At 33.9% G+C, this 19,298-nt stretch overlaps 1 protein-coding gene across 1 annotated transcript in view; it reads right to left on the bottom strand.

Annotated features, from left to right (window-relative positions):
- The window catches only part of LOC138333710 (protein madd-4-like), a 78,938-nt gene extending 59,875 nt beyond the window's left edge, over positions 1-19,063 (bottom strand). The window contains exon 1 of the mRNA XM_069282260.1: positions 18,804-19,063. Coding sequence (XP_069138361.1) covers positions 18,804-18,866 — 63 coding nt within the window. The 5' untranslated portion in view covers positions 18,867-19,063. The remainder of the gene's footprint in view (positions 1-18,803) is intronic.
- Positions 19,064-19,298: the final 235 nt, after the last annotated feature.

Here is a 19,298-nt window from a genome sequence, read left to right as displayed (position 1 = left end):
GTATCTTAATCCAATGCAAAGTTAGCCAAAGTTTCGATATATTTTATAAAAATTAAAGGTGAAGGAAATACTTTGTGAAGGTATACTACGTTCATTATATCACTGAAAATATCTTTTTAACCATTTTTAGCTATTACTTATTTTCTTTGAATAAATTTTTGTATTGCTCGAAAAAGTAATATTGTCGATGAAGATGAATAAGAAATATGCTTTATATACAAAATGGTAATTTCAATAAATATTGCAATCTATATCATCATGATCACATGTACATAAAATAAATTTAAAAGCTGATGATATTTTATAAAAAATAGGGTATTCTGACAAACAGTGTGCGGATGAAGACCGCGTCTGCAGCAAGTGCACCCAACTGCATATCACCGAGTAATCGAGTACAGACACCCGCGGTGTTGATATCTGTTGATGGTCAAAGGTTACATCTCGATTCCGTTAGGTGTGAGGTTGAGGAAAGTGCGTGCCTGATTAAAACTGAGATAATTCCTCCTTAAGAAACAAGCTCGTATATCCGAGTAAGCCTGGATTAACGGTCGTTAGTGTAAACTGTACGTGTACAAATGCGCTTCCGAGGAGTGATGGGCGGTATATTGGTAACACCCAAAATGTCGGATCAAAGGTTTTTCATTCGGCTGCCCGATTTACGATAAACTCGGTTTCTAGTGACAGAATTGGACCTAAATTTAGTACCTAATAGTCATATCGTGATTTTGATGTAGCGTTGCAGGATGTGAAAACTTTGGCCATGGAATATATGCTTCTGGAACAAATTAAATATGATAACATGAATTTGTTTTGGCTGGGAACATCTGAGTTTTATTGTTGTTTCAGCCAGGAACATCTTCAATACAGAGGCAGGTATTGCTTTATAAATGTAATGGCAATGGTAGCCATCATCAAGATTATAAACATACATCGTTTATTTTTATCATTTGTTGTTTTGTTTTACGATTGATTTTTTTATTTTACTTAAACGTCCTATTAACAGCCAGGGTCATTTAAGGACGTGACAGGTTTGTTGGTGGAGGAAAGTCGGAGTAGCCTTATAAACCAAGGAACAGCGGCCATTACCAGGCAACTGCTCAACAAGGGATTCGAACTAGTGACCCAGAGGTGGAGGGATTGTGGTAACATGTCGAGACATCTTAACTACTCAGCCACCGTGTTCTCTAAAACGAAAATCATTATAAGTCATTTAGGATCTAAAATATGGAATTTTCTCCGCAGATATGAGACTTATGCAGTTGAACCTGAATGATGTAGATAATGAAATGTAACGATTAAAAATTCTCAGGGCAAAATGAAAACTAATCATCAATAAAATTTGATGTCAATAACCAGGACAAAGAGTAAGTTTGTTGGCTTCATTGACACTGCTCTTGCTTTCAGTTTGTGCTTTCAGTTTGTGCTACATTTTTATTATATGATACCAAATTCGTTATTGTGCATAGAAGACGAAACATCATGTACGTTGAAAGATGTCAAATATCTATAACTGAATGCAATGGTGCTATTTTTATTTTCAAAATCACACAATATACAATTTCATTTAGAGGATATCCGTGAATGTTACATTATCAGTTTAAAACTTAAAAACTTCAAAATAATACTTCTTTTGTCCATCTGAAATGGTCCGAAAGCAAGTTTTTCAATGTTGTTGTGAAAGGCCGATATGACATTATTTTAAGAATTTTTTTTTAACGAAATGGTCAAACTTTTAAATTTAAATGTCCAAAACGTGTGTGGTAGTTTTAAAAACTTCATTTAAATAAATTCTGTTGAAATTGGTGGTACATGTAATACCAAACAGCAAATACAGACAAAGCTTACATTAGCAACTATGCCAGCGACTGGAGCAGGGACAAACGTCACAGTTGAGTGATTACCATTATCTTAATTACATACCAACATATTTACACTACTTATTGCCTTAAATTACCATCAAATATAATAGTAGATATCTGTGTTACCGAAGTCATCTGCCAGCTGCCGCACGGTACTTGTCTGTATACTATATATATAACATATACAGAGTGTGTCAAATGTAATACTGCTATTATAACAATATAAATGTCAATTTTGGCAATATCTCTGAAAATTCGCTCTGAAAAAAAAAAAAATCAAAGCACTTTTGAACTCTTAAATTCTATCTGTATGCACATATTATAATTTTGACGAAAAAATGTTTAGAATGTACAATATTTTACAATTAGTTTCATAAAGTTAATAATGAAGCTTAGGTCCTGCTGTACTAATCCACCATGCTGTAACGTTTACGTTCCTATTACAGAAACCCAAAAGGACACAAATACAACGCATACATTAATGTTACATTATATTTATTTGTTAGTAGTGAAATAGATTGCAGATGAATTATGGTATTAAATATACAGTTGACACGCTTGGTGAGTTGATCACTGTGACCCTATTCTCTCTTCATAGCGAGTTAACAAAATGCTGACAAATTGCACTGAATAATATATATATATATATTAAACAAATTGAACATATGTAATCATTTTGATCACGATGAATGTAAAGGGTCAGTTCATTTTTTTAATTACGATGGTAAAAACGAATGTTCTTACGTTCATATTAAGGCGTGGATAAAAGATAGGTTGCGCATTAATTACAACAACTTCAGCAACAACACCAACAGCAACTACAACAACAATAACAACACCAACAGCAACTACAACAACAATAACAAAACCCTATGAGAAAAACACACAAACCATGGGCAACTATCCTGCATGAGCTTTGAGTTCACATTCCAGAGATGAGAGACAAGTGCTCGAATACGACATCTGGACCAATGTATATTCAACGGGAAACGAGAGATAAAATGATTTCCTCAAATAATACACAGTTAACACATCAATAACGAACACGTTGACAATAAATTAATGGTCATAACACAGTTCTTTAAATTCCTCATCAAGGTTCTTACAATATTCATAGAATATCTGTGTTACAAATTATCTTTATAACGATATCATTTCGTTGGGCCCCGGAGGTCTGTTATAATTTATAACTGTGCTGTGCAGAACACAAAAATACTACACCTGCCTACAAGAGCAGAGAAGCCAGGAAATCAGGGGCAAAACTACTGACATGCAGTCAGTATCCGACAACTGACTAACGTAGGTTTCGAGTTTCATTGGTTTAGGTTTTATGAGTCTAACGTCCTATTAACAGCCAGGGTCATGTAAGGACGTGCCAGGTTTGTTGGTGGAGGAAAACCGGAGTACCCGGGGAAAAACCAACGACCAGAGGTTAGTACCTGGCAACTGCCCCACATGAGAGTCGATCTCGCGACCCAGAGGTGGGGGGGCCTTTGTAATATGTAGGTTTCGAACTCGCAATCTGGAGTTAAAAGACTAGTGGTAAAATCCCAGAACGCATGAAACGCTCTACCAATATGGCTGCTACATGACGACAACTGTATCTCCCTTACAAACACAGAAGAAGCTAAATCATTATTAAAGGTATTTGTATGATGGTTTATGCTTGATGAATGTTTACCCTAAAGAATACAAAAGACATCTATTGGCGATATAATTCTTTCTTCTAATGTACGTTGACTGAAAGCACCGTGTACACATATCGCTGCCATGTTTTAAGTGTGTTTGAAGCTGGAAGGACTTGTAAGTCAGGTTAATATGAGTTTTAGTGCGTATACTTGTCACAACAATCCTTCATAGATACTATTTATACTCGAGACACTTACGTTCAGGCCATTACTGAATCTTATGCCAAGTCAATAACTGGGACAGATTGTGGATGTCCAGTTATGGCAATTAATGTCTTACCAACCACATGAACAACACTTTTTTGACATCTTGTTTCTTCACTCTGTTTCTCCTTATTTCAAACTAATTTGCACTAACAGTATATAACGTGGTCTTTATGGCGAATCGGTTAAATCTGAATTTATTAATGTTTTGTGACATTCGTACAATTCGATCATCTAGGTTTTTTGAGGTGTTATAAATTATGTGTTTTTGAAATCAGTCGATGCGTCTATGAAACAGGAACAAAGAAAGCAATTTCGATTTCATACAAGTCATGTTTTGTCGTAGCTAGGTTGACTATAGTAATAGCTTTCTTAGCAGCAGTAACATAGCCTTACCGAGAAACATTCTATGTCGGTAGGAACAAAGGAGACCAGGTAAGAATATATAGTCTAAATGACAACAATTCCAATGGTGCAAGACTGTCATTTTAAAGTTGTATTTCTTGTAATTTTCACCATCACAAACTCAACAAAAACATACAATGTGTGAATATGGATCTTAAAATATGATGTTTCTGATCCATAGATAAGCGCCAATATACTATTGACATAGTGGGAAATGTCGCATGAAATATCACACGTTTTGACAGAACCGTCACAGTAAACGCCATGTTTCAAACTTTAATAATATTGGGTAATATCGGAAAACCGAGTCGCATCACGTGATCGGCATCTGCGATACCGCTATAGACCGGAACCTCCCGAGTCTTAGCATGTGATGAATATCCGTACAGATCTTAACAGATCGGAACAGTTATGTTCACGTTAAAATCAATATTTTGATATAGTTGTTTAATAACTTTGCGAACACGAACTTTACAAAAGTCGGTAAACATGGAAAATTTAAAACTTAGAGATGCGGTGAAAAATATGTAGAACACTTTAAATACTTTCCCTATGCCAAATTAGAGCAGACCATAATCTTTAACGCCTATATCTCTGTGTCGTTTATTAACTTTAAAACTCCCTAGAACAAATGCCGTATTTTTGTGTCAATTGTTTTCCTAGTCTTTTCCCGAGCGCTGATGACATGCCGGCCCGAAGTGTTGTTTGAAAGTGGCGAGCTGACAACTTCCGGGCGTGTTCAATAACATAAATCTGAGAAGAGTTATCTCCCTTAGCGGAGGTTACATTTATTTTCCATTCATATTTTTTCCCGGTGAAAACAATGCTGTGTTATAATGAAATACTATATGACCAGAAATTGCAAATATTTTGAATTAGGTGAGTGCTATTCCGAATTTGCATATTACAGAGTTGTCTGCACTTGCGGGTAGGTATTGATTGTGATGTCATGTGTTTGCGAGCGTAACGTCATACTTTTATGAGAAAACGACGGGACTTGCGCTCACAAAACAATGACGTAAAAATCGATACCTACCCGCAAGGGAGCTAACTCTGTAATATGCAAAGACGGATTTATCACTAATTGGTTCATAATCTGCATGCTTTTTTTTCATTATATCAATTAAAAAATCCATATTAAGTTATTCTTATATCAAATTGTATTAATTATCTTTGAAAGTAACCATTGAAAAAAGCTTCAATCATAATTATATGATTCTTCGTCTGCACCACCCTCGGGAATGTATACTTTTATCCACTTTCACCACGGCCTGGATTCAGATTAATGTACACAGCACGTAAATAACACATTTAGTCCAGTAGTTTAGAGGCTATTAAGATAGTTTTGATTTTCTACCTCACACAGTCCAAGATAATGCGACGGAGGATACATGATAATATCACATCTGTTTATTAGGTAGTTACCCAAAACAATGCCGCATTGTTTTACTATTGTCGATAATACATCGTCTTTGTGTGAATGCATTATAGAAAGCAACACTTTTGGAATAGACGGTTGTCATTACAATTTCAACCTTCGACCAAATATAATGGAAATTTACTAAATTCAGAGAATATTCGTTTAAACAAGCTTACAATTGATTTGAGGCGCGAAAGAATATAAGTCATGTCAGTATTTAGATGAACAAAGGCGATTTTATCACTGCATTGCACGTAAATTACCTTTACACAGTATTTTTGGCCAAGGTCGTAAAACCCTATATTTTGATTAAAGCATTTACTAGTTGATTTTTTTATAACCAGTTTGAAAGTTTAATCAAGCTCTTTCTATTCCTGTCATTCATTGCAAATTCCACTTGAGATAGTAGTAGGCCTTGCCGTTCCAAATATTTAGGAAGGATACAGAATTTGTGTTATCGAACAAAATCATCAGTGGAATTTTCTCAAATGGTGCCATTTGGTATCCGATTCATATGAAACTGCGTTATCTTACAAACATGAAAAAAACAATAAGTCGTCCGGCTTCTTTCAGTCTTCAACAACTTCCATGGTTATCACAAAATGGTGAGGAAAGATGCATATACAATACCATGATTATTCCCAAAGCTTTCTCTAACATTTTAAATATCTTAAAGATCAGAAAACGTTTCTATTAGTTTTTTAACGTGAAAAGAAAAAACATAGTACTGACAATTTAAGTTTAAGTGAATATCTTTGTTAGATAATCCCTGAATGATTGGCAGGCTTGACAGTTTCTTAATCTGAACATTCTCTACTTCAGGGATTTAGGGGTGGCACTGATAGCTACTGATATACATCTGGTGTTCATAGACCTCCATCGGGGATGAAATTGTCCGATAGGAAATTGGTTGGTTGGTTGGTTAATTTCCCTAAAACCCTAGTATAATCTTGGATCATTCACGGGCGATATATCTTGTATGTGCTGAGTTTGTCAATATCTGTGTACTTGGGAGGCTGTGGTATATTCGCGTTTTTTTCGTCCTGTAATAGCGGGACTCTTGATGAATTATAGTGCTATGTTACTGAAGCACTGAAATCCATCGATTCGTATTTTGGAGATATACATATGTACAGTAATCTTTAAAATTTGTCTTATCGACCATCTGTGTATAAAGACGTTCTGTTGAATCACACTTATTTCATTGTACCAATATACCTATTTTGACACAATTAATTTTCTTGGATATAAAGACCATTTTGTTCTACAACCAAATTTGACTGTAATATATTCTAAATAAACGTGACTGGAACTTATATCAGTCTTGCCTGGGTGTTACAATACAACTTTATCTCTAAAATATATTAAGAAATTAATTAAATTGAGTAAAGACACAAATATATATTTACTCATGAAATCCGTTTGATATATGCTTATTTTCTCTAGGACTATGTCAAGATACTTTACCAACCTAGCAAAAATTAAATACCAATGCAAAATACGCGTCTGCCTGAACATGTCAGTCTATTTTCCTGATAAGAAAACAACAGCAATGCATGTTTCATCTTGATCCATTACTTTTTCTATTGTCTGATATATTTCGTCGGACGTGACACGTTTCTGTTGGCACGTGATTGTACTTTTCAGCCAAACCATGTACATACGATATAAATTTCCTTTGTTTTTCCAACCTATGTGTGTGGATATGGCATCAAACAATTTCAAACGGGGAATGATATTGCCAATCTGTTAATCTAAAGGAAGATCGTAAAAAATAGATATGTAAGGGAGATTGACAGAAAAATTCAGGATACTGTAACTGGGAGTTAATATTTCAAATAATTGTCGCTTCATTTTAATGTAACTCAGACCAATTAAAAATACCATCGAAGATTCTGTTCATCTTTTATCGTATTGTAATGACGGAAAATAAATGACAAAACCAAATCCACATTAATCATTGATGGTATGATCATTTTGTGCTTGGACATTGACCAAATCAAAATTTTTGTTTGTTAGTTTGATTGATTAAGATAAAGTCCTATTAACATCAAGCGCAATGTAAGGACGGCATCCCATATATGTTGTGTGTTGCGTGTGTGATGTGTGTGATGTGTGTGGTAAGGAAGACTGTGTTATATTTGTGCTACGTCTTTTATTGACGGAAATATTGCACATGTATTTTTTTCTCTCATTATATACAGTTAAAATTAGAAAAAGTTGTTACTGTTTGGAAATATGTTGTTTCGAAGATTTTAGATCATGGCAAGATCGTGATACCCATTCACATCAGGTTATTTCATATTAAAAAAATGCATCCCTGTCACAATGTTATATATAGTAACATGTGATTTTTTTTTAATTTTGAAATTAAAATTTAGCTACTGTAACAAAGTTTAAGATTCATGTAAACGATACCCTGTATGTATAAATCTAAGCATACATCTGTGAAACGAACCACTTGACTTCATCGAATGTGATTCATATCATGAATCATAAAAAGTAAATGAATTATGACTAATGATACAACTCGTTCATAAGCAGATCTTCTCTGTTTTATTGGCATGAAACGTTACTGGATAATGTCTACTAACAGACCTTATCATCCATTAGGGCTTATCATTCATTAAGTTTTAATTCAATCTCTGCAACTTATTTTAATGAATATCAATGTTTTAATGTACTATTAGGTCTTTTTGATATACAGCTACAAATGTCTTGCCTTAGATTGTAAATATTATCCAAATTAAGTATAAACAAAAATATATTCATTTTGAGATAAGGCTTTTGTTGCTTTATTTAAAAGTATTAACAACCAGATACTACTAGTCTATTATCTTGGCAAAAAACCTAAAAGATAATTATCAAAGTTTTAGACTATGTCAAGTGACGTGATGATGCTAAAGTATGATGTTGTAACTGTTCACCATCTTTCCCTAACAAACAATATTAAGGAACTCACCATATACAATAAAACACGGGTTTAACATGCATCTGGGGGACCAACAAAATCAGGTCGTTATAAGAATAGTTCGTTATACAGATAATGCAAATTTATCATGGAAAACTTTGACGTGGAATGAAAATTACTACGCTATAACCATTCATGCGCATAAGTTTGTTGCATTGTACCTGAAGTTATTTTCGGTTTTATTATAAGAATTCAAGCAAAAGCACGAAATGCACCGGCAAAGCAAAAACACAAAACGAACTATCTAAATCGGTAAGGAGAAGATATTGTTATATGTAATAGTGGTGGCAGGTGAACTCGTGGTTCCGTACGTTTTGTAAGCTTTCTTTTAAGTCTACGATTTTTTTCTTATAGAAAGTAAAAGAATGGTATCAAGCATTACAAAGATATGTGTAAATGACTTGCAAAAAACAAAATTTATTCTTTTAAATAATTTGTTTGCGCAATCTGTATCAAGATTTTGTACAACTCATCATTTTATGTGAACGTATTTTTTACTTATAGAAAGTAAAGCTAGCGATATTAAGCATTAAAAATCTATGTGTAAGTCACTTGCAAAATCAGGATATGTGTGTTTATCATAATTTGTTTATGCAATCTCCATCGTAAATTTGTACACCTCGCCATTTTATGTAGACTGATGGAAATGTAGCGTAGTTATCGTTGGTACCCACTGTGAATGATGAGCTGCGAGTCATCACGACGCAACAGGAGGTTCATTTGGATCAAAATTTATACACGTTCCCACATGCATTCAGCTGATGATAAGAAAGCTGAAATGCATGTCAAACATGATATATTCAAGGTTGAATACATGTGTATAATTCCAAACATGCCTGTTTAACAAAATATAGATGTCAATTTCAATACTTTTGTGTGTGAATTACATTCTTTGATGCATTTTGCTGTTTCAATTGTGTAAGCATCATAAGTTAAATGCCAAAACAATCCTTTATATTTTTGAAACTATTTAAATAATATTGCTATACTACCATCGAAACCATAACAATTTGTCTACGTGGTATTCCTCTGTGATTGGTAAACATAAAGTAGATATTATGATTCTTTTGTAAACGTCTGAAATACAAATAACGTAACTGTACATTGGTGTCAATCAATCAGCTATAGTTCAATTGTTTATATTTGTCAATCACTTCAAGCCATCCACCTCTGCGTTGCGAGTTCGAATCCTATGTGGGGCAGTTGCCAGGTACTGATCGCTGGTCAGTGGTTTTACTCCGGGTATTCCGGCTTTTTTCCCACTAGCAAACCTGGGACGTCTTTCATTGAACATAAATCTTAAAAGGACGATTAAGTAATCATGTCGGAAACAAAACCTATAACCAAGGGCTATTTCGAAGATCTATGAGAGTGAAATCGCTAAAATCAACATTGTGTGATGCGAATGGTAAGTTTGAAATCAACATCAAAGCACGAGCAGTGTCATAAGGAATTTAATGTTGATTTGAATCTATCTGAAACGAGATTTGAAACGATAAGATAAATGCAAATAAATATTTAAGTAATGATTGATGTTAGATGTATAGTTTGTTTATATTGGTGAAAAGAGTGGAAACATATGCCAACTTACTAGTGGGAATTTCCCTTAGTCAAGCAACCTGATGCTAAAAGAGGAAGGTATACATTGTACCTATCTTAGACTCAACAGCAGTTTACAAAAGCTTGAATTTTTATTCATATTCTACCATTGAGCTTTAAAACACTTTTATAGAAAAATATTACTATAAGTTATGTTTTATAAGCTACATCGATTTCAACTGTGTTCTTTAAATATGATCTATTTATTTTGTTTGGTCTTTGTCAAACTATGATATAAGAACATTACTTCATTTGGTTCATCAACTATATATAACAATTGAAAGAGTCATTCCACATTAAATAAATTACCATTTTACATCACCTCCGTGACACATAGTATTAATTAACTGAATAAGCATTCATCCGTAACATAATTACTAGTTTAGGAATCACTCAAGTGTAACAATTGTTCGTTCTCGCTTTGCTTAATTTTACAACAATTGTTCCATTATTTGATTAAAAATATAATGTCTGTCGTCTTTTACATTGGCATAAATATGCATATTTTCCAGATGAGCAAACCAAGCTTTGAACTATTTGATGTTAAATTTAAAGCAACATTTTTCGCATCAAGGGAGAAGTGGTTCTTTTAATTCTGTATCATCAAACACGTGTATTAAATCATGCATATGATACAAAGCAGATGTAAGCGCATATTATATGCTGTTTGAACGAAGATAGACTGAGCGATCTCAACATTTTCAACATTTTTTAGATCTCAAAATAGTTGACTATACCAAGCCTTCCGAAAATATGCATTATTTACAAGAAACCTGGTTAAAGTGAAGAAATAGAACTCCATACAATCCATCCCATAATTACACACTGTCTATAAACAGTCCACCACCATAACTAATTCGACATTTTGAATCAACCACGTGATCTTGTAGAAGTTCCGGTCCGATTTTTGTGATGTATTTAACATGTATAACATACTGGAACGAGTGACTTCGTGGGAACATGAATTCCATCTTATATATTAAGATTAAGCCTGGTTAATACATTTGTGGAATTAAATAACCCAACACACATAAAAACATGACACAATAACTTAAGCAGCAGACGTAGCAACGTGAAGGTTAAACGTAACAGCAGCTGTAGAGAGGACTCGAGAGTATTGTAGCGAACGTTTGGCAGTCATGGAAGAATTGTAACTTAAGATAACAGTCTGTGTTATTTCACTCTGAACATTCATGTTTCTGCTTGCTCTCTTTTCACCCAAATATATAACATTATTATCTGACCGTATTATCAATGACCTGGATTTAAAGGTTTTTAAACATCTGCGGGATGATTTTTTAATCTTGTGATTGGAATTTGATGGCATCCATATAATGTCCACTCACATATAACGTAGTTGTTTGATGGTAAGCGAAGACTCTAGATATACGTTAAGCATTATAAGGCAGATGATCGAAATACCAGTCCCTAAAATTCGGTTGTATTTTCATCCTTGTTCTCTACACTAGATTATCTATACTTGACCTAATATTGTTTCTTTACCAAACTATTCATAGAATGTGATTTTCATTCCCGTCCTTCTGGTTTTTATCATTATTGGCGTAACAACTTCCTGTTGAGGGAATCGCGGAGATCACGCGTCGACCACTTACGGTCTCGCGCGGTTGTGGAATACCAGCACGCGACAAGCGAGAAGTAAATATAGCATAAACAACAGTTTTAGAAATGTATATATATATATATAATTATGGAAATTATCTACTTACACATGAATAACAAAGACTAATAGTATATCCCTGTTCCTATTCAATTGACATTTCTATATCAAAACTGTATATGAACAGGAAAACATTGATATTTTCGGGAGGTCTGTAATTTGCGAATTACAAGCATACCGTCATCCTTTTCATTTATATTTTCGCTACATACATGTTGTCGATCTCTTTTAACAATACCTTTCATATAAGTGTTGATCACAACGTACATGACAAAGAATCGCGGTAAAAAGACATTAGTAGTTGACATTTTTGAAGCTTACAGGAAAACCGTATTACTACATTTGTATCTTTAAAACATTTTTTAACTTAACTAATGATATTGTATCTACTTTCTTTCTAAGTTTAAGTGTAAGATTAACTATTGCTACATTTCACTTGAACACAGATTTTGACATTATCGTATAAACCAATTATGCGGTGGCGTAGACTCTGTTGGCAGCACCCAGTACCTTTAACTTAGAACTAGCCAGTAATTGGTCTAGTCATCTATGTATTTTTGAAGTCAAGAAGTGCATGTTTGTTATCCTTTTAACCTACTGATAAAAATTGCTACTGTCTCTGATATCAGAAAAATAATTAAACTCACAGATATTTCACTATATGCAATGAACACCGAGCAGCCCTAAAAATCAAACCTCATTAATTACTTACTATTATTTATGGTGCACTCAAAATAGCCATTAGTAAAATAAAACTCACTATTTAAGTAATTTATATATCACTACAGAGATACACAACAGAAGCAATAAACTCAGCGGACAAAAATGTCCAAAACAAGGCAATATTTAAAGTTATGGTAATTTCCAAATAAACAGTTTTAAAATGCTTCTCCCCAGATTATCTTTCTTGTACAAAACCTTTTTAAGAAACATTAATTGTATCTCTCACGTAGCAAGTATATTAGGAAAGGACCTTTAGGTCGTATCATTCTTCGTCCAGGATATATTGATATTTGTAAATTTGAATCTCAAACGAGGCAGTTATCAGGTATTGATCGCTGGTCGGTGGTTGTTTTCCGAATACTCTGGATTACTTCTACCAACAAGTATTGCATGTCCTTAAATTACCATGGTTGTTAAAAAAGCATGTTAAACTATTAGAGCCTAACCGATATTACTTGTAGAGACGAAATATCGGGATAAACTATTGGGATTTTCATTTCAATTATCGATGGATACTCTTGAACATCTTTGCATTATTTTATCAGTATTTATAGTCTTATCACTGCGGTTTTCGATGAAAAAGTAGAATTTGTGGCTTGTAAGTCTATTGTTGATTTAAATCAATTGAAAGTGTAAGCGTTTCAGTGTTAGAAACATAAATGTAATAACAGAACAGTTGCATAAAAAATACAAAAAAAACCCATTTATCTTACTTTCGGCAGAAGCCGTAAGTGCGAAATAAGAGATAAGAATGTATAGAAAAAGAAATTCATTTTAAACTTTATCAAAAACTAAATTTCACTCTTTAGACATTACTGCACTGAATGTACAGGACATACGTACAGAAATCAATTTAAAAAAGCGTGATCATATTTTATTTTTGTTAGACTCAAAAAAAAGTATTTTCCAGTTTGATCTGAATATATATATCTCCTATGTCTGGGCATGTTAGTTCATTAATGTAAGAATTAATAATATTTAACATATGTATTAATCATGCAACAGAAATACCAAATCATTAAACATCGTACTTGTAATTTGTCATCAATGAATATTCAATGATAAAGTTTGCCTTTTAATTTCATAGAAGTAATTCATTCAATTTTACGCCAAGTTTATTTTTCAGTTTAATGTTTTCATTGTGTAATCATGGAGCATGACCTGGTTTCTAAAAGGCATTAAGACTTTTGCATATGTGTCGTCTGCTCATCATTGGACTAAAAACTGTAAATGTGAATATTTTTGCGAGTGTGTAATTTCGCGATTAAGACGCAAAATTACTTCGCTATTCTAAATTTTGCGAAAAATACACCAGCTAACATTTTTCAAGATTGTTTAATACATATACCAAATAATTACGCGAGGAAGGAATTTTCCCGCTAAAACGTCCGTCGCGTAATTAGCGTCAATTCACCCATCTCCTTAATTCGGTCATGAATCTCTGCCCTTTTGTAGTGTTACCAATAATTCATATCAAATTCAGTTCTTGTGTATTTTTACTTAGGCCAATTTTCTTCCATCCATTTCGATGCATTTTTTTTAGAAAAAAAAATCATATGTCTGTAGCTCCATATGTATTAATTATATAATCTCTCTACTTGTCCATCCTAAAATTCATCTTATACTTTTATAATCAACGAAAAATGGATCTTTCGTAGCATATACCGCTTTTTATTCATCATAAGATATCTGCTTAAACTCCATGCTAAAAGGTCTCTCAAGACGGAATTCTAAAAATGCTTGAAAATCGTTGTATTCCGTGTATTAATAAGTATACAACGGACTATAACGATAAAAAATATACATTTGTCATTTAAGTAATGCCTTTATAGATTTAGTACATAGGTGGTCTATGTAAGCATTATTTCTACAGCAATACACGATTCCTCGTTATAATGCCTGTGCTATCAAAACACTTGCCTGATTCCTATTAGAACAGACACAGAATCACACGATAACATTGATTATAAAGATTGTCTACATACGGTAACCCCTCCGAAATGTAAACTTTGAAAAGCTTTGATAAAGAATATGAATTAGCTACAGCAGACACAAATAGAAAACAGTTTGATCCTGAAACAAACGCTGGAGAAATTATTTTTACGACGTAGTCCAGATTCCCACCTCAGACAGAGTTATCACTATACTATATCATCCGATGAGTCATGATATTGGACTTAATGCAAATCCTCGTAAAAGACATTGATAAATAGATAAAATAGAAATAGTCTATGTATATATTAAACGATTCCTATGTGATATTTCTCAACATTTTCTTTTGGTGTGTAAGTATGGTTAGATTAATGCTATTACCTGTTACCTGTCGTCGAGGTCTTACATGTAGACATGAGGCCTCTCTGACCCATCACTTGGTACACAACCAGTGACAAGTATGCGTGGCGTTTATATGACTACTATTCTTGTCATTTTCATTTGTGTGATGGAGATTGCAGGGTGCACATTAACCAGTGGAAATTTGGTGCGACCTTTCGATGACTAGTACGATGTGTCTGATGAAGGTGACAGGGTACACATTGTACTAGTCATCGGAACGTCAAACATACCATTTTATTGGTTGGATAATAACATCATTATACATATGATATATATTTAAGCATTGAACTTCTTTCACTTGGCATTCATAGCCAATATGAATGCCAACTGGAAAGAAGCAAATTCCATGAAGTGCGCTAGCGCTTCAAGTTGAATTTGCCTCTGTTCAGTTGGCATTTATATTGTGTATAAATGCCAACTGAAAGACGTTCAATGCTTATATTTACATTTGGTTACAATTGTATGATGAAATCCCAAGGGATTTATAAATCCAAAGGGATTTTGAAGCTATAATGAATTAACCATTCGTTATCGTTATTGATAGAACAGTCATTTGAACAGCCGTTTTCCATGATCGCTGGCACGACAATTATGACGTCACAATGATAATGGCGTCATAATAAGCACATAAGTTCACAGTCTATATGACTGCCAACTGCGCTTGGTAAGGTTAGCTTTTGGGACTGAAGTGAAAATGTAAATATTCTTATATGAATTTATATATAAGAATTTTCGCTGTCATAGATTTTAAGAACATAAACTTGGTATATCCAAGCAAAACTTATTTGCTGCAATGAAACAGTACAAATTATGAACATTATTCCTGTGCATCTAATGTAAAGTTCAGTTAACACAGGTCAAAGTTGAGAAGATGAATAGTAATGCATGCATTTAGACCGAGCCTCAGGTAAATTACATAATTAGATTATTTAGATGATCATTTTAGTTATTATATGTAATGTAAATACTAGTTGTAGAAAGTCACCTTAGCCTATATATGTTTTTGTGAGTCAAGTGGTTCCTAAGTAGTCATAAACATTGCACTCATGGGGTTATAGACGTTGTTATCTTCGCCAAAGAGGTCTAGACTTATACTTCCCTGATACTTACTGTAAAGTTGTTCAATTTTGTGTGTGTAAAATTTCATGATTTACTTTTTGAAATTTATTTGCGGGAGATTTTTTTTCGCGTATCATTGCAATAGCCTTTTAAAGAGCCATTCTTACTACAGTCTATTATCCGTAAAACGATAATTTTAATAATTTTGCCAATTATTGATATTCGAGAATATGGATGGCATGCGAATTTAGCGAAATTAAAACCCCAACGAACATTAACAATTATACAGTAACGTGTAGCGAGATACTTTTAATGCAGTGTATTGAATTGTACCACTACAGCTGCTGGCATCAATAGGACGACAAAGCAGACGTGGGTTTTGTGTTGAGATAACCATAATTAGCGCAACTCGAATAGGTCAGGAGCCTTGGCTTGTAGTACGAGCTATTCTGACGTCATTTCGCCTGAGAAATAATACTGTAAACCAACTTTTTTCGCGGTGACACAATTTCGCGATCCTCAGAATTAATATTTTTTCGCGTCGATTAAAAATTACATGTACATGGCTCCACTGTATCTCTGCTTGTCACTTTTTCTCGGCGTTTAAATTCGCGATTTCGCGGGTGTAAAAACTCACGATTTACTTTTTTAAACTTTTTTCGCGAGGGCTTATTTATTATCTTTGGCAACGAATTATCTTTGGAGCAATTGAAAGCGTCATTCATACGTGTACGGGCACTATCCCATCCCTCGACAATACTATGAAGCTATAGTGCCCTCTCAACCAGGCCATAATAGATTAAGATAACATGTAAAACCATGATTTTGGTAAATTTAGAAATTTTAACAAAATAAGGATGGATCCGCACATTTAGCGGATAAAAAATCCCGCGAATATAAGCAAATATGCAGTACTAAAATAAAAGTTATTTTAATATCTGTATATAAGCCGTTTTTAAGAAGAATTAAATTAAACTTAATTCTCCATTTTTAAATACTAAATTATTCATACATGTAAAAGTCACAACCTTACTGTTTTTTGAAAATAGCATCGTAAGAAGAGATAAAAGAAATACATACATTTTGTAAAAGAGTCTCAGGACTGATAGTTGTGTCGATGTTTTCTCGGCGTTTTGGTGAATCATCGGTTATAGGTTTAACGAGACAAAATCCATTTATTTTACGTATCATTTGCTGATGAAAGCATAATTCAAATATGAAAACAGGAAACAATTAATCTTTTCTAGATCTGAGACAAATTGTTTGCGTTGGAGTTGACATTGACCTTGAAATGACGCCACGATTCTTATACTCTGTCTGATCCCTCCGTTAAATCATACATCTGGTAAGGTTAGTCGTGTTCTAAGAAGTGTATCTTGTAGAATTGTATTTGAATTCTAGAAACATATACAGTTAAGTTTTGATTTGAAAACCATTTCGTTCTATGTGTATGACTCCTCTTAAATATTTTGTAAACAGAATTATATAATTTTATCAGGAAAGAAGAATCATGTTATATATCGACGCCCATGGGTTGAAAGCATGATGATGCAGACTGGAAAGTTATCAATGAAATGAAAATGCTGTCATTGAAGTTATAAGCTAATCAGCTTTGATTTTGGCAAACGATATGCTTAAAATTTATCTAATTAGTTTAATGTCCTATTACCAACCAGGGTCATTTAAGGACTTGCCAGGTATGTTAAGGGAGAAAAACTAGAGCACCCGAATAAAAAAATACCAACCAGTGGTCAGCAACCCAGAGGCAGAGGGCGTAAGATCATATGCCGGGATATTTGAACCACTTGGCCACCGAATTCTTAAAGAATATAGCTGAATACAACACATGTTTGAGTAAAGCAGTTCCAAACACAAAACATATAAAAAGCCTAATTGTGATTTGAGTGTAATATACGCTTTACATGTTTTACTGTTCCGTTTTATTGATAGACTTTCTTTTGCTCGAGGATCACACGATCGAGCATTTTGACTAGTATCAGGTATTCGGCTTAGGCTAGGGAGTTGCTTAATATTTGTGTATCACATACGCTATTGACGTATTTCGTGTAGAAATACAAGATTCTTGCCTAGGGCGGGATAATGAATCTCTTATTTGATCGGGGCCTAATTCTACGTGGGTAAGTGACCGAGAACTGCCCGTAGGTCGATGGTTATTATCTTTGTACTTTGGCTTTCCACCATATCCAAAACCCGACACGTCCTGAAGTGGCACTGGTTATTGATGAGACGTACAATACAAATGCAAAAGCAATAGGCTCTCGTATAACTATGTGTTCATGTGCAATGTATACCGGTTATTAATACGATTTTGCTTAACATATAGAATGACATAACATTGTTAGGTAAGCTACTTATGTCAATGTTGTCACTATCACTATAAATAGCATATACAATATTGAGTGGCGATTAATTTGATGTGTGATGCAGTTGTGTACTATTTGTAAGAAATCTAGGTTGCAGAGTTCGATTTCTGTTTTTAAATTGTTTCTACCAGAACGTCAAATTTCACCTTAACTGAAAGAATATAATGATTGTAACTATAAAATTGCTGAATAATGTGATATGAATAATAAATACAGTGAAATAAAGCAGAATGTACAATATTATAAATTGTTGAAATATCCACAATAGCTGTAAGAGAGCATTATATAAAGGGTAGTTAAAACTAAGTAGACAAATTGGAAATAATTATCATCTTCTTTGTGGTTCAAATTGCTGAATCAGAAACCACTGGTAGGCTTCGAGGAGCATTTTATAAACTTATAGAATTATGCATGCTATTAGTATATTATCTAATAATAAATTAGTATACAAAATAAACGCGGTATTAAGTGCCACTTACCACAGATCCTGTGGTGCCCATGACGACTATCAGCATCAGTTGTAGTAAAGGTCCTCTCGCCATTCCTTCGGTATCTAGTCGCGAGTTACACAGTTGATGAATTCACTTGTACATAAATCCAAACAATGACTGCAGAAATAAAATCACAGGACCTAGATCGCATCTACAAGCTGCAAAGTTTACACTGTCTTGAACTTTGAGTTTTTTCATTGTGATAATATACACACGAGTCACGCCCGCGTTTTACATCTCACTGCCAGCCGCTGTAGCCACCTCAGTTTAACAAGCGCACGCCCAGTGGCGCGGGGAAAGTAAATAGCGCCGCGGTGCTTTTACAGGGATAGCACGTCGGGTACAGGAGCTGCACACTTTGTTCAGATTATCAAAGATATCCATGGGTAATCACCTGCAGCTCTCTCAGATAGCATAAATAAGCCACGGCACTCTTAATTACAATTAACTTACACGACGTTAACTAGAGATCAATCAACTATT

This window comes from Argopecten irradians, chromosome 10, assembly GCF_041381155.1.
Source record: "Argopecten irradians isolate NY chromosome 10, Ai_NY, whole genome shotgun sequence".
Taxonomy (NCBI): domain Eukaryota; kingdom Metazoa; phylum Mollusca; class Bivalvia; order Pectinida; family Pectinidae; genus Argopecten; species Argopecten irradians.
This window is presented reverse-complemented; position numbering and strand designations above follow the sequence as displayed.